Source organism: Sturnira hondurensis, unplaced genomic scaffold (genome assembly GCF_014824575.4).
Source record: "Sturnira hondurensis isolate 20B ecotype Veracruz unplaced genomic scaffold, ASM1482457v3 Scaffold0003693, whole genome shotgun sequence".
Classification (NCBI taxonomy): domain Eukaryota; kingdom Metazoa; phylum Chordata; class Mammalia; order Chiroptera; family Phyllostomidae; genus Sturnira; species Sturnira hondurensis.
In genome coordinates, this window is record NW_028076324.1 from 11445394 (window position 1) to 11466286 (window position 20893).

A 20893-nucleotide genomic window follows, 5' to 3' on the forward strand; every position below is an offset into this window, starting at 1 on the left:
GGGACCAGCTGCTCAGGGAAGCCCTCACTGCCCTGCAGCTCCCGTCTCCCACGCTGCAGGGAGCTGGGTTTTCAGAATCTGGGGAGTGAGAGGAGCCCATTAAAGGGGTGAGAGGCTCCAAGGCCAACACAAGACCAAGCTGGTTCTTCTTTCCTTCCCTTACTCTCTCCCTCTCCTGGGGCTAGAGCACTTGGAAATCACTGCGGGAGCCCAAGCACCTGTGCTCAGAGCAGTTTGCAGAATGCTTGACAGGAGAGAATGTCCTGGGAGCTGGCTGTGGCTTAGCTCCTTGTGGAGGGAGCATGTGTGTGGCTCTACCTCAGGAGACCGGCTGCTCTCTGATGGGCTGGAAGGGCTCCGCCTGCATCCAGGTGTCCAGCATGCCCAGGCCGGGGGCGGGGGCACATGGGGCCCGGGTTGTCCTTTTATGGCTTTGCATAGTCAGAGGAGGACTGAGTGCCCTCGAGCTCTGGGGTGCCAAGTGGTGGGGGTCATGTTTCTGGATGGTGGAGGGAGTGGCAGGGACTCACGGGGCCATAGGCTTTGAGCTTAAATGGGGCAACCTGATTGCGGTCCTGCAGGCTGTTGGCCTCCTGTGTCCAGAGGCTTAGGGACGCCTTGAGCTGAACTGTGGACCTGAGGCTGACAGGGAATCTCGGAGCTGCATACCCCAGTGTCACAGTGTCACAGAGCCCAGCAAGAATAGCCTGTCCAACACCTCCTTCCCAAAAGGGGTGAGACCAGGGGGCGCTGGGAAAGACCAGCTAGTTTTAAGGGCAGCTGACGTCCCTTCTCTCTACCCTGTCATGATGGATGGCAGGACATCATGACATGATGTCCTACCCTGCATGGTAGTAGGGCTGACCCTGGACCCCCTGCTGTGCCCTGTGCAGGGGTGAAACAGGACGGGCACCTTGGGCAGGAGGCGCTGGGCCGAGTCCTTCCTGTGGCTGCCAGGACAGTGCCAGCAAGCTCGGGAGCGTGTGTTACTTTGGTTTACTTGGAGATGTTGCTGCTTCGCTTTGGCAAGGTAGTTGGGCCCCTGCCAGACCCGGAGATGGCAGGCCCTCCTCCCTGGGGGTCAAGGAGATGGGGTCAGCATCTATGAGACGATGGTTTATGAAGTGTTAAACTCACCATGGAAGGGTGGGGTGGGAGGCTGGCCTGGCTGTGGCTGCCTGCCCCAAGGATCTCTCAGCTAGCTGGGTGGGAGCCCCGGCTGGGTGAGGACCCTCCAGGTGAAGAGAGGCTCCATGCACTTGGTAGGGCAGCCCCGCCAGAGCCCTAATCTCGGGACCTGGTCTGTGAGGCTCTGCTGCTCAAGGTGTTTTAAGTCCCAGCTTCTGGTCTCAGCCAGGTTCCTGGGACCTGGTCTTGCCTCAACCTTGCCCAAATCTAGACAGAGTGAAGGGAAAATGGAAGGCGACCGTGAGCCGACATCTCGCAACCCACAGGGAAATAGCTTTAGCCCCTATACCCTGAGGCACAAAGGGAGGCTCTGATGTGGGTGAAGATGTGTCTGAGGTGGGACAGTGTGTGCGGTGGGTCTCAGGGAACAGGCCCCCACCCTGGGCCTCTGTGTTCCCAGACCACTGAAGCAGGTGGCCAGCATCTCGTCGACCTGTACGGCACGGCAGCTGCTTCGAGAGAGCAGGCTCCAGAACCATGGCCAGGAGGTGACGCTGCACAGCACCCCACCCCCACCCCTGTCCAACCCGCACACCAGCAGCCGACCTGACACTGGCTTTGTCCTGCTGCACTTTAATGAGGCCTGGTGGTTGCGGGAGGGGGTCGTTCATCATGGAGGAATCTCAGGTGGGAGTGGCTGGGTGAGTCGGCGGCCTTGGCCCCCAGCTGTGGTGCCAGGGAGGGTGGAGTGCAGGGCACCTGTAGCAGCTGACCCGGTGGTGGGGCGGTGTGCGGAGTCGTGGTTGTGGCCTGTGGCGGGCGCTGTCAGCTCTGGTGGGAGGGTCCGTGTTGTTCAGGACACAGGGCTGTTCCCTTTCGTCCTCCTACCTGAGAGGAAAGGGTGGGTTAGTGATGAGTCCCAAACCTAGTGCTCTCGCCCTGTCTGCCCTCCTCACCCTGTTGGAGGGGGTGGGTGCCATCACCGAGCACCTGCTGGGGATTTGGCATTGACCCACAGCAGCCTGTCATCAAAAGAATCCTGAAGTCTCTCTCACAGAGGAGGAAACTGAGGCTCAGAGGTGTTGAGCATTTTGCCCTTGGTACAGGTCGTTTGGCTCAAGGCTGGAACTGGAACCCAAGACGGTAACTTCCGAGCCAGGCCTTTTGTCCACAGACAGGCTGCCCAGGAATTCTTTGAAGTTTCGAGGTCAGTCACCAGGGAAAGGGCGCTCGATGGCCCAGAGATCCCAGTGTTCTCTCGGACCTCGGTTCCACTGGCTGACATCTTCTGCACAGAAGCTTATTTCCAGAATCCTGTCACCTTATCTCAGCTGAACAAGCGTGAGCAGGGCTGCTCAGAGGAGGGCGGAGAGGGGCTGATTGTGGGCGACTGAGCTGCTCACGGATGCCTGCCTCTGGTGCAGAGGGCCGGCTGAGACAGGAGGGCAGGCAGGGCCTGCGGATGAGAGCCTGGTCAGCGCCCTTGCTCGGACCCTGCTGGCATCTGCCCAGGGCAGTTCACGGAGGAAGAAAGCACCCCTTGCCTCTTCACCCCTGCAGTGTGGCAGAGATGCGGCTACCCCTCTTGTGGATGTACCAGGCTGCTGCCCCAGACCGTGCCGGGACTTTGCTTGTGCTCTCAGTTCGTCTGGGATGCTCTTCTTCTTCCATAGCTATGTCCCCGTGTCTTAGAATGTGCGGCTCAGGTTCTCCTTCTGACCCTTACAGTGCTGCTGGCTTCGAGGCTTCGTGTCATGTGTCCTCCACGGAACCTAGCCCTGCTGCCAAGAGGTGGTGAAGAGGGGAACAGAATTCTGTGCAGCTCCTGGCCCGGCCACGGACCAGGCACTGTCCAAGGTGCTGACCGGGCCGTCTGTGTGCTGTGGAGTTGGGAAATGGGTTCTCCTGAAATAGGCTTGATTCATAGAGGAAGGGCCCATTTGTTGACCAAATGCCTCTTTGTACCCCTACCCACCACAATTAGGAGTTTTTAGGAATTCACAGGATGAGCCCTTTGTTATCCAGAACGAAGCCTCTATCTCTAGCCCCCAAATCACTTCCTGGGGGTTGGGAGAGGTGGTGGGCCATCCATGGGCTGACTTTGTTGGAAAAATAATCCAGCAGTATTTCTCTTATCACAGTGCAGAAAGATCACAAACCGTCTGCTTTTCCCTCCCAGATTCTCCAGAAAATCTAGATGAACAGATTAAGGAAGTGTCCTAGCAGTTCTAGAGAGGCGAGCACACTTCTGTGCCCACCGTCCGGGCTGGATGTCCTGAAGCGCAGTTCTAGAGAGGCGAGCACACTTCTGTGCCCACCGTCCGGGCTGGATGTCCTGAAGCACAGGGACGGTGGTCCCTGCTGCCACCAGCCCCCAGGCCACAGCCCATTGGTGGGCAGTTTTCGCTTGCTCCAGGTGTAGAACATGGGGTTACTCTAAATTGAACTATTTCTTCCCAGTTTTCACCTGGAGGCCTTTCTCCTGGCCCGAGGAAGCCTCTTCTAGATTTTTTACCTCTGTGCACGGCTGTCTGGATCCTGAACAGAGACAGATTGGAACCCTGAGACCTGGTATTTGAGGATATGCTGCTAGTTTAGGAGACCTCACAGTGGAGACTGGGGCTTGTGCTGCCAGCCTTTAATGGATGAGAGCATGATCCTGAGAACCATCCTTTGGTGATGGCCTCCAGCCTCTTTTGTCCTGGCCCTGCGAGAAGAAGGCCCTAAAACCTGAAGAGCAGGTGCCCAGTGCAGGGCCATGGGGCTTCTGAGCCCAGCTGTCGATCCCTCCGGGTGTGCTGCTTGGGATATGACAACATACATTTGTTCCCACCTGGGCTTTCTCTTGCCTTTCTTTGCAAGAACTGCCCTCTACTCTTGAAGGGAGGGGGGAAGGTGTCCTCAGACGGCACTGCCAGGCCTGTGCCTCTTTCCAGGCTCCCTCTGCGATCACTGGCTGAACGTCCTGGGTCTCGGCACCCTGGCAAGTATCAAGATTTGGTCCAGTTCCTAGGTGTTTTGGGGACCACCCAAAACAATCCTCAGTCGGCTCTTCAGAGCCCATTGTAGCTGCTGCCTTGAGGTGGGAGGAGGAAGCCAGGCTCCCGTCTTTTCCTCCAAGTAGGAGTTGCAATGTGCAGTGATGAGAGAAATAGTCAAAGAGAAGAAAGGGGATGCTGAGACCTGAGCTGGCTTAGTGGGGCTGGCCTGGACACTCTGCCAGGGTTTTGATAACTACTTTTCAAAAGGTGAGAGTTAACAAATATTGTGACTTAGGAAATAACTTTCCAATGAAATTCAAGTTCTTAAGTGCTGGCCAGGAGGCATTCTGTACAAAATGAAGAGCACATACCATCTCACACGGCTCTGGGGAAAGGAGCTCCTTCGCTGGGGAAGCTGGGAAAGCATGCAGACCGCCCCCCTCCTCGGGCAGCCCTCAGGAATGAGGCCTTCATTCTAGGCCCTGTGGCATGGAAGTCCCCTGGCAGCAACCGGTTCTCTCTTTGTCCAGTTGAGCTTAAAAGGCTGGGGTCACCTGTTCAAGGCTCTCTTTTTCACCTGCCATTTCTGAGCTTTTCTTAAACACGTTGTGGGAAGGGAAGGCGCCATCACGTACTTGTTTTGTGCTTTCAGCAGTGTGCACGGGCTACTCGAGGGGCCCAGGGAACTTGTGCTGGGAAGGCCTGTGGTGGGGCCCAGCAGCAAGCTCTGGCCAGCAAGGTCAGCCTAGCACTCCTAGGCTGGACCGCTGCAGGGACTCAGCCTGAGACACCAACGGGGAGCAGGGGACCTGCACACAGCCCCAGAGCCTGGGGCCTGTTCTGCAGGGAGACAGCAAGGTCCAAGTGAGGGGAGAGGGATTTCAGGAGCTTGATGCCCTTCCTCCTAGCCATGGAGCTGCCTGTGGGGGTGGGCGGAGGAAGAAAGTGCATCCCTCTTATTCCTTCTTGGTTTCTGGGAAGGGGTTTTCTGGTGGCAAATCCAGTTGCCAGAAAACCCATCCCTATTCCCTGAACAAACACTCTGGCTCTCCTAGCCAACAGGCTGTGGTTCTCTATCAACCAATAAATTGTTTTTAGGTCTTTCTTTATAAACAGAGGGATGGAAAGAAAGAAAAGGGGACTCAGGAGGATGGCTGTAGCAAGACTTCAGTCCCGCCCACAGAGGGAGGTGGCAGCGTCCGAGCTGGAAGGGAGCTGGAAGGTCCCAGACCCTCTGCCCCAGCTGTTGTCTGGGCCTCCAGGGACCAGTCACGGGTAACACCGTGGTGAAGCTCAGAAAGCCTCTGGACTTTCCTTCCAATTTCCCTTTGTATACTTAGGAAACAAGGCCCAGAGCAAGGCAGGGACCTGCCCCAAGTCACACAGCAAGTTAATATTATGGCTGGAACTAGAACTCAGGTCTCCTGAGTTCCAGCCCAGCAGTCAGTCTGTTATGCCAGATGCATTCTGAACCTTGATTCTCTCTCTTAGGATCTAAAACAAGGATGCTGTGAAGCTGGAGAGCCACCCAGAGCTCTGCCTGCTGACAGTGTCAAGGCTCAGCTTGCAGAGGTCTCATCTGTTACCTGTTTCTGGCCCAGTGATGGAGCAACCGGCAGCTTGAGGAAAGGCGGCGGCTTCTTGTACAGATCAAAGTCCTGATGGCGCCGGTCCCAGCTCCACCTCTCCCTGTCCAGCACAGGCTGGAGCATGTTAGAAAACAGTGCATTTTCCCTCCACTCCTAAACCAGGAACAACAAGTTAGGAGGAAGGTCCTAGGGCGCCCCCACCTGACACCCTGCTCCTCCTGCCTGTGCACCTCAGTTGGCTCTGTGGTGGCGCCAATGGGCAGCAGTTTGACGTGGTCCCTTTCGGTGGACCTATGAAGGCCTGTCACTTGGAATCCATTGGCTGTAAGCCAGGCCTGGCGGGACTTCCTCTGGGCTTTTTTCTCCTCTTCCTTTGAATCCTGGGGCTCCACCATGGCTGAGAGGTAATTCTGTGAATACGTGAATCTTCTGTTCGGCTCCTGGAAATGAGGGGCAGGCATGTGGTTGGAAGGGCAGTGGTGGACTAGGAGAGGCCTGACTGAGCCTCGGGTCCCCAGGTAGGTGTTAGAGACGGCTGAGGGCATAGTGATAGTTTCTGACAACGTGAACGGGGCATCCACAGGCACTGAACTGTGCAGTGGCATTGGGAGGCTCGTTCTGCTGTCCTTCTTGACAGAAGAAGCTCTTTCTAAATTCACCATGTGAGAAAGCCTAGGCCAGCTCTTTCTTCAGGGTAACAGCTGCTTTGCAGGAGCAGCAACAAAATGCTCTGTCAAGGTGAAGAACTCGCAGTGGTTTGTAGCTGTGAATATCTGAGCGTAGGCTGAGGACATCTCAGCTCCCCCTTACATGCGAGGGTTTACATTTAGTTGGGAACAGAGCCCCTTTCCCAGCACCTGGTCCCTTGGGTACTCCCTCTAACTGAGTGGCTCTTGTCCACACACTGGCGATCTCCCACAGACCTCCCAGATGTGTGGTCAGAGAGGAAACTGTTCACGGGATTGACCAACTGCAGTTATCTTGTCTGGAGCATAAGCCTGTGTCTGTTTCCTACTCTCCAAGCCTCTCACTCACCTTGGCCATCTCTCGATACAGCTCCTTCTTGGCAAACTCTGTGGAACTCAGAGTCTGTATACTGTAGTTATAGACGGCATCTTTGGTAGGGGCTGAACTCCTAATCACCTTCACCACAGACCTTGGAGGCTTCTTGCTGACCTGGTAGGCTCCCATGATGTTTTTCTGAAGAAAGAGACACCAGTCATTACCCACACAGGTGCCCTTCACCACCAGCCACCTGCTGGAGTCCAGCTCTGGGACATGGCTGCAGGTACTGATTCTTAAATACCGGGGCTACCACTTTATCACAGAGCCCTGCCAGAGGGCCATCTAGACCAGTCCTTCACTGTCAACAGAGGAAGTCAGTGGGCCAGAAACTTGACATTTGCCTCAGGTCATTGGAACCAGAACACAGAGAATTTGGCCAGAGCTTAGAGCTCAGATGGTGGGAAGTGGGAGAGGCTTGAGGCTCTCATGCTGTGTGCAGGGCAGAGGGGAGCTGAAGCGCAAGGACTTCCTCCCTCGACCACGCTTGTGTGCACGGGGAAGGCTACCCTCTTCTCTCTGGAGCCTCACGACAGTCTGTTGGCTTCCTTTGTGAGTGGAAACAGCAATGAGGCAAGACACAAAAGGTAAAATAGGGGGTTGCAGAGACAGGTAGCTGGGACCCAAAAAGAGGAAGAGGAAGAGTTTTACTCTTAATTGTTAACTACTGTGCAGCTTGCCTTTCATTTGCCTACCAACCTCCAGGAAAATAACTATCTTTTGCTTAATTTTTTCTTTTTAGCTCAAGAGGTTGACCTTGACTCACTTATTAACATGACTTTGGTCCAAGCCCCAGTGTCCTGACTTTGGAATCTCTGAGGAATTTCTGTAAGAGAGTGCAAAGTAATCCAGAGACGAACTAAATAAATCTGTGTTTCACACATGACAGAAAAGTTGGTCCAGGAACAAGACGCCCATGGCTTGTAGCGACAGGACTGAAGGTGAGGGCAGGCCAAGGGCTGCGGGGTAAGGGGCCGAACTCAGGCCTCGGATCAGCTTTCAGAAGCTGGTGCTGTCTAAGCTAGGCTCCTGTCATGGCCCACACGTAGCTTCAATTGGAATATTTAGCATTTTGTTAAGTTTCTCTGGTTGTCTTTTAGGAAGGGTGGTCTGAATTAGTCAGTCTGCCATTAATAAAACCAGAAGTCCTTGTTCCTTCAAAATTCTAGCGCTAGTGGATAAAGCCAGGGGAGAAAAGTTTGAAGTTGAAATTCTGGTCAACAATTGTTCTGTTGATTACCTTGCACGCTGTACAGAGAAAATGAGGTGGCCTCTGAAAGCCTGATCTAATAGTAGTTACAGTAAATGAGTTAAGTTTGCCAATTAAAGAATTTCACATGGGACTTTTTTTTAAAGCTAACAATATGCTGTCATAAGGGAAGGGGAGGCGGGGAAGTAGTAAAGGGTAAAGGGGGTCAAATATTTGGGGACGGAAGATGATCTGACTTTGGGTGGCATGCACACAACGCAGTGTACGGATCACGTGTCATAGCATGTACACTTGGAACTTATACAGTATTACTAACCACACTTACCCCAATACATTTAATAAAAAAGATGCTCACAATCACATATTTTTAAAAACTGCTTTAGATAAAAAGAGAGGGCTTTGAAATGGAAAGGAGGAAGAATATAAACTAGGCAAAAAGGACCAGAAAGCCCAACAGAAAAGCTGGAGCAGCATTTTTAGTATCTAACCACGTAACTCAAGGCAAAAATTTATCAAAAGAAGCCAAAGGGGATATTGTATATGGAGGAAAAAACAAGAAGACATAACTATCATGAACACCTTGTTCACCTAACAATAGTCTCAGAATTTACTAAGCAACAGCTGACAGGATTACAAAGAAAAAAGAAACATCAAAGGAAACTGTCAATAAAACCAAAAGACAACTTACTGAATGAGAGAAGATATTCACCAATGATACATCTGATAGGGGTTATTATCCAAAATTTATAGGGAACTCATACAACTTAACACCCAAAATACAAACTGTTCAATTAAAAAATGTCAGAGTGGCCATCATGAGTAAATCAACAAACCAGAAGTGTCGGTGAAGATGTGGAGAAAAGGGAACCCCTGCGCACTGTTGGTGGGACTGCAAATGGGTTCAGCCACTGTGGAGTACCTCCAAAAATGAAACATAGGACTACTACATGACCTAGCAATTCCCCTCTGGGTGTTTATCCAAAGAAAGCCAAAACACTAACTTGTAAAGATAAATATGCACCCCTACATTCTTACCATAGCCAAGATATGGAAATAACCATGTGCCCATCAATAGATAATTGGATAAAAAGAAGTGGTACATATATACTATGGAATATTCCTCAGCCATAAAAAAGAATGAAATCTCACCATTTGCAACATCAGGGATTGACCTAGTGGGCATCATAAAGAACACACACATGTTTACACACTCCTAAGGGACTTTTTTTAAGCTAGAGATTGGGGTGGGAGTGGGGCAGGTGGCTTCATACAGACAGATGGTGACTGGCAACCTGAAGACACACCGTGGATGTTGGTGTTTTTGTGCTTTGGGTTGGCACGGGGTGAAGGAGGTTCTTGTTGGCTATTCAGGCCCCGTAACGCCCAGCCTTCCATCACCTCATCAGCTTCTCAATCTTTTATTGTCTTCCTTTTCTCATGCAGACTTAGTTTATCTGCTGTGTTTCTGGGACATCCATGCCCTTAGCAGCTTAAGTAAGATGTTACACAGTCACACACACGCGCGCAAGACAGTTCTTCCTCAAAGATAAACGGTGGGGCCTGAGGTAATACCCCTAAGGGCAGTTCTTTTCCCCCTTCAGGAGGATGGGGGTCCCAGGCTAGGAACGAGTGCTTCTGCTACGGTTCAGCGCTGCAGCCAGCACTTCCTGCTCATCCTGCCTGGACCCCAGGGCGGGAAAGCAGAAACGGGCCAGAGGCAGACGCCCGGTGCAAGGTCTGGCCATCAGCCCTGTATCTCCTGGCCCGCGCCTGGACGGCTCAGGTGGGGCACAGGCCTGGGACCCCTGACCCCAGAGAAGAGAGAGTGCCACCTGGATTAGGTTGTGCTTCTGGCCTTTGTTCTTCAACATCACAGTGTTCCGCCGCTGCGGGTACTTCTCCTGGTGGGAGAGGATGTCAAAAGTGTGGGTGGAATTCTGGCTTCGAAAGTCCTTGAGATTGGGGGCGGGATGAGGTGAGATGGCCAAAGGTTTTCTGTCCATGAGCTTTTCTTGCGAAACGGGCAACCCGAACTCTTGGCTCAAGTGTTTGATCATGGCGGAGGAAGGCAGCAGGTCTCTGGTGACCACCTCCCTGAGGGTGGTGCTGTAACGGCAGATGCAGTAGATCCTGGAACACAGAAGGGCCACCCTACTCAGCCTCACCTACCTTGCAAGACAGGTCAAACCATCCCCCTTTTACAAGAAGAAATGAAAACTCAGGGAGGTGGATTGGCTGGTAAGCATGCGTTTACAGGAAGGGGAAGGAACGTGTTTGAGAGCTGCCATTCCCTTCTGTCCTTCCTTGACACCTTAGTAGCAGGAGGGGGCTCTGAGAAGGCTGCAGGAGGCACACCTGGGGCAGCTCCCACCCAGCCTGGGGAACACCACCACCTCTTCTCTGTGCGGACAGCTCAGACCCAGGCAGTGGGGAGCTGGAGGATACCATAGAAAATGGGACTCAGTGGGAGTGGGGCTCTGTCCCCCGCTTCTCCTGGGGAACACGTTGGACCCAGCTGGGGTGCGGCAGCTGGAAGAGGGCGAGAAGGGCCTAGACAGGAGGGTCCTGCCTCTCAGAGTAGAGCTTCTGTTCAGCCTCTGGTGAGCACCCAACCCAGGGTCTCTTTTGTCACTGCAGGCCTGGGCTGCTTAACAGTAGAGGCACCACCCCTCTGTCTCCTCCATGGGTCTCTTGCGCGTTCCTGTCCTCTCACCTGGAATGGAGTGACAAGAGGACTGCATTTTTGCCTCTTACACAGTGAGCTTTAGCTGCTTGGTGCCCACAGCCCCAGGTGGGGCTTCCTGCCATCATCCCTGAGCAGGTGTGACTCTTGGTGGGGTACACACAGTGATGCGTCCACCACACACCCAGGCACTGTGTGCCCCCTCGGAGCCAGGTTGGTCACTGCACACCTGTGCACCTCATGGTGCTGTGCAGGAAGATTTGGCAAGTCCTGCTCCCAGGCGCAGACAGCCACGTGGGCGGATGGAGTCCTTACGAAGCTTGGGTAGAACCCCTGGGTTGGAGCATGGCACCTGCGCCATGGCGGGTTGGTGGTGCAGTACTGGCGGGATGCCTCCGCCATGGGCCGCGCCACGCAGCCTCTTCTGTTGTGTCCTGCTCCGTCTGCCTGGCTCCGTCGTCCGCCGAGGGCTCCAAGGTGCAGAAGCACAGGCCTTAATCTGGGAAATTGTCCCCACTGGGTGTCGCTGGGCTTCTCCCCCCAGAGCAGAGGGGGAAATGGGGACAGCTCATACAACATACTTAGTTAAAATTAGTTGAATGAATCAATGAATGGCTATACCCACCAACCCAGGAGAGGAATCTGCAGTAACAGTGCAACTCTGAGCTCTTCTACAGTCGGAGGGGGAATCCAGGCTGTGCTCATAATGTCAGGCAAACCTCTTTTGCCCTAAATTTAAATATTGATAGCTGTGCACTTATGGAAGACATGGTACGATCCTCTCCATTATGTCCCACTGCTTGCAAGTATTCATCGTTGCATTTTACCTACATTCATATAACTCTAATTTTTCAGAAGTTGAATAAGACTCATAAAATCGCTCATTTAGAATTCTCTGAGCTTCTTGAGAAAGGAAGGCCTGGGAATAAAAAGTGGTGCTGCCGTCCCATCATGATCACCCAACAGCGTTTTCTCAGTTTTCCTGCGGAGACTTCTGCCACCCTCTCTTCGTACCCCCTGAACAGCCGTCCTGTTGAAGAACGCCCAGGGCAAAGCAAACCACCCGTCGCACAAGAGAACAAGCTTCCTCCCTCGGGAGAGCGTGTGCAATAGTGGAAATGACACGGGCTTGGGCTTCCTTGGAACAGCACTCTGCCCCTGGCTCAGCTCCTTCGGTGTAAATAGCAACTGCACCGCTAAGGGTCAGGCCCTGCCCACGGTCGCTGCCACAGGCAGGTTGGGGTGCCTACCTGGTCAGGGCCTGGAAGGCCTTCTGCATCACGGTGTCTTGCAGGTACAGCTCCCGTTGCTTCACGAGCCGTGACACTGGCTTGAAGAGGTGCACGTGGTACAGGACGGCCTCCAGGTCTGCGTAGAGGCGGTGCTGAAACAGCAGCTGGGAGTTGTAGAGCACCTTGTGCTTCCTGTGCTGTGATGTGGAGATTCTGCAAGAGGAGGCCACAGGGCAGCTGCTGCTCTGCAGGCTCTTGGAATGCTGCCGCCGTGCTCCGGCTGACAGTTCTTTAGTTCTTTATTTATTCATTCATTGCTTGTTTGAAACCTCGAAGGGGAGACTGGCAGTGGAAATGCTGTATGTTGCTGAGGCCCCACTGCCCCTCCCTCATCCTCTACGCTGCCCTCACTGTACCAGCCTGGTGGTTTCCAAACGCACCCTGCTGTGCCACGCGCTGTGTTGGGCACACTTTGTCTTCACACCTTGTCGAACCTGTTGACACACCCATCCTGCATTGACTGCTGGTGGGTCTGTGTGTTTTTTCATGGGGTTTCTCCTTTTGTGAAGTATGTGTTCAAATATTTTGCCTATTCTTCCATTAGAATATTTTAAATGTTTTTTGTTAATTCACAGGCATTTTACATGTTCAGCATACCAGCTCCACACATCAAAAATATTTTTTCTCTATTTGTGGTTTGTGTTTTCACAATTGTAATGGTGTCTCTGGATGAACAGAAGTTATCAATTTTAATGGAGCCAAATCTATCATTATTTTCCTTTCTTCTTTTTTCCTTACCCAAGGACACTTTTTTTCATTGCTTTTAGAGAGGGAGGGAGGGAGAGAGAGAGAGATAGAGAGAAACATCAGTTGGTTGCCTTCTTGTATGTGCCCCCACCGGGGACTGAACCTGGGCATGTACCCTGACTGGGAATAGAACCTATGACCCTTCTGCCTATGGGATGATGTTCCAGCCAACTAAGACACACCGACCAGAGTTATTGTCCTTTATTCTTTGTATTTTTGTCTTATCCAAGAAATCTTTCTTTATTCTGAGGTCATGAATATGTTCTCCATTATTATCACCTAAAACTGTTATAATATTAATTTTCAAAAATAGATTTTTCTGGTGAACTATGAAAGACCAAAAAAATTGTGGTCTAATGTGGTCTGTTGGTGTGCCCACCAACAGGACACTTTATGTCAGCTGCCACCATTGGGAGAAACACGGTTTTGGGTACATGGAAGTTCTCTATAATATTTTTGTGACTTATTTTAAATCTACGATTATTTCAAATAAAATTTTAATCTATCTGGAATTGATTTTTAGAAACTATGTGAGCTATCAAATTAGGAAACTATCAATAAATTCAGAATAGAGTAAAACTTCCCCAAATTGGCAAAGAACATCTACAAAACCCTACCCTGAACACAATATACAATGGAGAAAGACCTATCACCTCCCCCAGTGATCAGAAACAAGGCCAGCAAGTCACCACTCTGATACAAAACTATATTGCAAGTCCCTGCCAGCATGCTAAGAAAGTAAAGACATGCAGTTTGGAAAGGCAGAAACTAAACTATCCCTATCTGCCAATGCTATGGTGGTCTATGTAGAAAGTCCCCAAGAATCTACCAAGAACATCCCAAAGAATCAACTAAGAAAAATCACCCTGGCTGGTGTGGCTCAGTGGATGGAACACCAGCCTGTGAACCAAAAGGTTGCCAGTTTGTGTGAGAGGCAACCAATCAACGTCTGTCTCACACACTGATGTTTCTTGCCCTCTTTTTCTCCCTCTCTTCCCCTCTCTCTAAAAGTAAATAAATAAAATCTTTAAAAAAAGAAAAAAATGATTGTATTTCTATATGCAAGCAATAAACATTTGGGAACCAAAATTAAAAATACCATACCATTTAAAATAACTCAAAAAATTAAAAAATTAGATATAAATATATCAAAACATACATGTTGAAAAGTGCAAAATGCTGATGAAAGAAATTAAAGATCTAAATAAATGGAGAGACATACCACATTCACGGAAGGCTTGACATAGCAATGATGTCAATTCTTCCCAACTGATGTGTAGCGTAATGTTTTCAAGGTTCATCCATGTTGGAGTATGTGGATTGGTACTTCATTTCTTTTTTATGGCTGAATAACCTTCCATTGTGTGGTTAATCCCATTTTGTTCATTGGTTCATGGACATATGGGCTGTGTTCACTTTTTGATTACTATAAGTAATGCTGTTATGAACATTCACGTGCGTGTTTTTGTGTGGACATACGTTTTCAGTTCTCCTGGGCAGATAACCACCATAAGGCCGGTTTCTCCCCAGTGTCTCTTGGCCCATCAGCACATCCAAAAAGGCCCTCCAGGGTGGCATTCCCTGCTGGGTGTGGAGACTCAACTTCAAACCTTTCTGCCGGTATTAACATCTGGTTTTGGGGTATCTGAGCTCTGAGGACAGGCAGGGGACCTGTGGACTAAAGGAAGGAGGCTCTATCTATCCAAACTAGGATACTGGACAAGCATGGAAGGAAAAGAGAATTACTGTGTCACCAAAAGTAAAGAACAGAAGGACCATGAGAGGCCACTTGCTCTAGCCCAGAACCAGGCACTTTAGTTGCCCCTACGATGACCCCACTGAGCGGCCAGCGGGTGCTCCTGAATGGAGGAGGAATTTTCTGAGGTCTAGGCAGACCCTCTAGATTCAAAATAATCAGATATGTCTTACCTGGGGGAGTTGATATCTATTTCTTTGAGGTGTCTACCTTAGGGCCATAAAGCACACTCTTCTTCCCCCATTCACAGTTTATTGGCCCCATAAACCTGCACCAGGGCCATACAAAACATTCTGCTCCTTGTTAACCAAGTAGGCTCCTCAGAAGGCTGAAGGCTGGACCCATTTTCCTGAACCACCTTCTCTAAAGTCTTGCCTTCACCTAAAGGCAATCACTTCTTCTTGCTATAAAACCCAGTTCCTAAGCCTTGAGGAGCATCTTATAACAAACCCCAAGAGGAAATGAGTGGACATATCCCTCTCACAGAGCAGGACAGGGGACCTGGGCTTGGTTTTGAAAGATCTCTCCACTCGCTCAATCTCCAGATGCCACCTACCGACTTTGGTGGCTGTCCCACAGCCGCTTCAAGCCTTGGTCAGCTATGCCTTCCAAAATGAGGAGGTGGATCTTCCCGTCCAGCAGGTGGAAGCCGGTGAGCACATCCAGGTCCCGCCTTTCCTGGATCTTTGCCCGCACTTTAAAGGCTAACAGGATCTGCTGGATGGCTGGGACAGGGCAGGAGTCCAGATCCAGGGCTTTGGCATTGATCAGGGTGATGTCCTGCAGCAGGCTATGTAGGAGGAGGGACTTCCTGGAGTCAAATATGAAAATGATGCGGCCAAACTGGGTGCCTGTGAGGTCTGGACTGGCAGCCTCTGCCATGGCCCGCAGTGGCACCGAGATGTCTACTCGAAGCTTGAGCAGGGAGTTGGCCTCTAGGTAGTTACCCATGGGCATTGGGCCATGATGGGCATCTGTAGGGACCTTAAACCCCACAACCTTCTTGCTCCTGCTGTCCTGGTTATGGTGTATGGGCTTGGGCTCACAGCTGTGGATGGGGATAGCCAAGTTCAAGTACTTGTGGCCAAGGAGGAGTTCAGCAAAACTTACCCTGGCTACTCCGTAAGGGTCCCACATCTTGTTTTGAGATTCAAAGGGATTGCTCTCTGTCTCTTTGGGAGAGATGAGGGCCTGGAAGTTAATGTATGAATCCAGAGGGTCCTCCCCAAACAGGGTGGGCTTCCGGGAATACTCCTCTGACTTTCGGTCCCGGTCGTGAACTTCTACCACCATGGGAGGGCCCTCCAGGTATTCCCTCAGGTCATTGGGGTGCATTGCGCCAAGGAAAATGACATTGATGTCCTGGAAGGAGATGTGGTTTCCATGAGGCTGCCCCTCAGTCTGGTGAACTGGAGTCTTGTGAAACTGGTACTTGCAGTACACGGGGCTGCAGAGCCTCTGTGAGAGAGCAGGGAGACATTCGGGCACTGGGCTGCAGGGGCAGTCACTCTCTCTCCTCTGGAGGAAGGCTCCCCGTGCAGGAGGCTCAGATCCCGGGGCCACCCTCACCAGCCCAGCCCCTGCAGGCTGGGTTTCCTCTTGGCAATGGGAGAGACTGCTCTGCAAAGTCATTTCCAGGATTGAGTGACATGTGACATATTTCAAAGCACCCAAAATGGTGGCTGGCACAAGAAAAGGGCTCAAAAATATTAGTCACAATTTCTTCCTCCCAAACCGTGAGTGCCATCAAGACAGGCCACATGCCTTTTTCACATCTATATTTCTAGCTCTTAGACCAAGGCCAGGCAAAGAAAAGGAGGACATAAATAAACCGTATTTTCCAGGCATACACCTGGGGGCATTGGCACAGGCTTATCTTTACCATATTAGGCATCTGAGCAGAAAGCTGCCGCAGGAGAAGAAAGACTCAGAGAGTCCTGAGGCTTAAGAGAGCATGGAAAATGAGATGGAAGGAGGGGCAGAGCTGTGTTGAAGCAGAAAGAGGGAACCTTGCATGTTTTGATTGTGGTGCTAAGATTTTATGATCAAAAGTTGTTACACAAGTTTGTGGTCCAAATTTATATTTCATGTGCCTTATTTACTTTGCACTGATGCTGAAATTTTATTTTAGAACAGTCCTGGGTTGGTAGTGCTCCCAGACACCTGGGCAAAGTCATTTAGAAACCTTTCTGTAGAAATCCACTTTTGACTTAGGCCTCAAGGAGCTCTACAGAGAAAGTCCCATTGAATGTGAGATCAGAGTGGAAATCACAAAACATATGAGGGAAAAAAGGACTACCAGGAAAACCAGATGCAAAAAGGCATTAAAGTATTAAAATAGATGCATGAAACAAATACATTTGTTGTTTTTAAAAATTTAAATATTATAAAGGTCAAATCTTTAGAATTCTATTTATTTGAGACAACTGTAATAGTATAATTAATAAAATATATTAAAAATAAATAAATGACAAAAAGAAAGAATTATATTTATTAGTAACAAATAATTCAAAAAATTTATGGGAAAACATATTTGCCAATGATACCTCAGACAAGGGTTTAATCTCCAAAATATACAAAGAACTTACATGACTCCACTCTAAGAAGACAAGCAACCCAATTAAAAAGTGGGCAAAGGACTTGAACAGACATTTCTCCAAGGAGGACATACAGAGGATCCAGAGACACATGAAAAGACGCTCAATATCGCTAGCTATCAGAGAGAAGCAAGTTAAAACCACAATGAGATACCACTTTACACCGCTCAGAATGGCCATCATAAACAAAGCAACAAACAACAAGCATTGGAGAGGGTGTGGGGAAAATGGGACCCTAGTTCACTGTTTGTGGGATTGCAGACTGGTACAACCACTGTGGAAAACAGTATGGAATTTTCTCAGAAAACTAAAATTGGACCTGCCTTTTGACCCAGCAATTCCACTGCTAGGATTATATCCTAAGAACACTAAAACACCAATCCAAAAGAACCTATGCACCCCAATGTTCATAGCAGCACAATTTACAATAGCCAAGAATTGGAAGCAACCTAGGTGCCCACCAATAAATGAATGTATCCAAAAACTATGGTACATATACCCAATGGAATTCTATGCAACAGAAAGAAAGAAGGAGCTCCTACCCTTTGCAACAGCATGGATGGAACTGGAAAGCATTATGCTGAGTGAAATAAGCCAGGCATTGAGAGGCAAATACCATATAATCTTATCTTTAACAGGAAGCTAAACAACAAAACCAACAAGCAAGCAAGCAAAATATAACCAAAGACACTGAAATAGAGAACAGGCAGACAGTGACCAGAGGAGAGGGGAGGGAATTTCAGGGGAAAAGAGGAAGGATTTACAAGAACTAGTATAAAGGATACATGGACAACAACTAAGGGGGGTGGAAATGGGAGGGAAGTGGGGAGCATTTGGGGGGGTGGGCTGGGATGGGAGTAAAAGACAGAAAACTGTACTTAAAACAACTATTAAATTAAAAAAATAAAATAATAAAAATTTAAACATTACCTAAAATAGTATAAGTTTTTATAAAATCCTTAAGAAGAAATTAAATGGAAGATATATAAGACCTATACACTGAAAACTATAAACTATAAAGCACTGCAGACAAAAATCAAATGAAATCTATATAGCAAAATATAGGCACCCCTATGTTCATTACAATATTTTTATGAGAGCCAAGATATGAAAGCAACCTAAGCATGCTTTGATAGATGAATAGATAAAGAAGAAGTGGTACATATATATAATAGAACACTATTCCAGCCATAAGAAGAGTAAAATCTTACCATTTGCAAAAACATGAATACAAACCTAAACAGTATTGTTAAGTAAAATAAGTAAGGCAGAGAAAGACAAATACCATATTATTTCACTTATATGTGAAATCCAAAAAAACAAAGCACAGAACAACCCAAAATAAGTGAGCAAACAAGACAAACTCATAGATACACAGAACAGAATGATGGTTGCCCGGTGGAAGAGGGTTGAGCTCCTGGGTGAGAAAGGTGGAAGAAATTAGGAAGTACGAATTGCCAGTTATAAAAATAGTCATGGGGGGTGTAAAGTACAGCACAGGAAATACAGTCAATAATATTGGAATAACCATGTATGGTGCCAGACAGGTCATGATCACTGTGCAAGTTATGTAAATGTCTAATCACTATTTTGTACATGTAAAACTAACATAATATTGTATGTCAACTGTAACTGAAAATTAAATTAAAAAGTAAAAAAATTAAAGAGAAAATTAGTGAACTTAAATATTTAGCTGAGTGGATTACCCATGTTTATACAAAAAAGACAAAGATACAAAAAATATAAAGGGTTGACTAAGAGGCAATGGAAGAGAATGAGATTAGATCTAACATATACCTAACTGGAGTTTCAGAATGCAATTATTGTACAAATAGAATAGCAGAAAGGTAAAAATAGAAAAGATAAGGATCGAGAAGTTAAGAACACATCAAAGACATGAGTCCTTAGGCTGAAGGAGCCCAAGCACACCTCCCAGCATTTAATCTTTCCTCCAGAAGCTACAGGAAGATATGCTCCAGCTTAACCGGAGAGCAAACAAAGCACGAGGAAGACACAGAATCCAGGGACAGGGACTCCACCGACAGAGGGAAAAGGGAACTTCCAAGATAAACAGCAGGGCCAAACCTGGCTGGGTCACCGTGAGTGGGCCCTGCGGCCCTAACAAGGGCGCCTGGGGCTCCTGCTGAGGGGAGGGTGGCTGCCTCCACCTGCAGGACGCCCAGGCCGTAGCGGGAGACCTCAAGCCCTCTAGCTCCCAGTCCCAGAAGCCCAGCCTCTTTTGTATCTTGCTCTGAGATCCTAAACTGTGAAAAGGGGATGATTTTACATCTAGTGTAAGGCCAATGGGGGGATGAAAACTGACACACAATGGGGAACTGGCTGTGAAAGGGAGGCCTCACATTGGTTCATCTGGCTCGTCTTACCTCGAGTTCATGAAAGGGCACAGGCTGCGATGGAAGGCAGGAAGCACTTTTGATCTTTATGATCAGGGGGTTTAAGTCCTGCTTTTGCTCCTCCGTCATGATAGGAACTGCTGTCTTTAAAGTCAACAAACAATCTAAAATGCTGGCAGACTTTTCACTACCGTGACTCGCGATGGTCTGCCAACCTGGGCGGGGGGAGGGGGTACACAATACACACAGCGTTAGACTGTTACTTGCGACATTCCCAAGACAAGCACAGAGGGACTGGCAAGCTGAGAAGGGCTAGTGATCAAATTACAAGAAAAAAGGAAATATTTTTAAAAATTGGGAAACACATGCACACAGCATGTTATACACCTGTTTTTCAGATCGAGTTTGCATAAATTGTCTAAGAGGATTTAATTTTTGTAATTTAATCTTGATGATCATCTTGTAATACAAGCAGTTCCTGAATCACCTATGAGACACAATAAGGAATACAGACACGTGGGTGCCACCCAAAACAGCCTGGTCTACTTGGACTTCACACTATGACTTTTGAAAGCTCCCCAGGTGATTAAGACTCACCATCCTAGACTTGTGCTGTCCAGTACAGTAGTTAATAGCTATATGTGGCTGCTTAAATTCTAAGTTATTAAAATTAAATACAATTTAAGATGCAGTTTTTTCTTCCTAGGAGTCACATTTCAAATGTGTAGGAGCCATGTGTGGCTATGAGCCGCTGGATTGGACAACGAAGATACAAGTTATCTCTATCACTGTGGAAAGCTCTGTTGGAGAGTAATGCTCCAGGCTATCATTTGAGAATAGAACATTCAAAAACAAATCACACTAATGTCTATGTTGGTGTCCTTTGGTGTCGCTTTAACTGCTGTGGCCAAGCCTGTGTGAACTTCTCCTTCCTCTCACAGCAAAATGAGGGAGCAAAGTCAGGCAGGTCACCCAGAGCTCAGCCACCTGGAGGATCTCTGGGTCCTCTTGGGGACTCAAAGACCATGGAATGTTTCTCCTGACGCCTGCTCCCAGCAGAAGCATGTGACCGCCATGTGGGGGCCTGGTCTCCCCAGAACACAGCGTGAGAGAGGCTAAGAGTCTCTGAGATGTCACTTCACTGGAAAGGATTCTGATGGCGGCAGGGGGTGGGGGGCGGTACTGAGGCAGTCAGTCGGAAATGCCCAACTTTAGGTGAAAACTGATTTACAAAAATCCATTTAAAAGTGAAAAATAAAAAGTGAACAGTACTTCCTCATAATGCATCAGTATCAACCCAAGAGCGTGTGAGAACGAGGATTTTCCTGCCACCTGTGGAACTCGACACCAAGTTTTGTCAGCTCCATCTCAGAAAAGACTGGAGCCTGAATTTCTGAAGACGGGCCACAAGAAAGCGCACACAAGCCATAATGGCCGCCCCCCAAACCCTACAGTGAAACAGGTTTGAAATTATCCTCGAAGGAGGAAAACAGG

At 49.0% G+C, this 20893-nt stretch overlaps 1 protein-coding gene across 1 annotated transcript in view; it reads right to left on the minus strand.

The window, feature by feature from the left end:
* Positions 1-1740: 1740 nt before the first annotated feature.
* CFAP92 (cilia and flagella associated protein 92 (putative)) overlaps positions 1741-20893 on the minus strand; it is a 31363-nt gene continuing 12210 nt past the window's right edge. Inside the window, exons 7-14 of the mRNA XM_037042723.1 lie at positions 19430-19614; positions 15005-15906; positions 11904-12098; positions 9803-10100; positions 6734-6898; positions 5929-6138; positions 5696-5851; positions 1741-2016 (exon numbers count right to left, since the gene is read on the minus strand). Coding sequence (XP_036898618.1) covers positions 1954-2016; positions 5696-5851; positions 5929-6138; positions 6734-6898; positions 9803-10100; positions 11904-12098; positions 15005-15906; positions 19430-19614 — 2174 coding nt within the window. The 3' untranslated portion in view covers positions 1741-1953. The remainder of the gene's footprint in view (positions 2017-5695; positions 5852-5928; positions 6139-6733; positions 6899-9802; positions 10101-11903; positions 12099-15004; positions 15907-19429; positions 19615-20893) is intronic.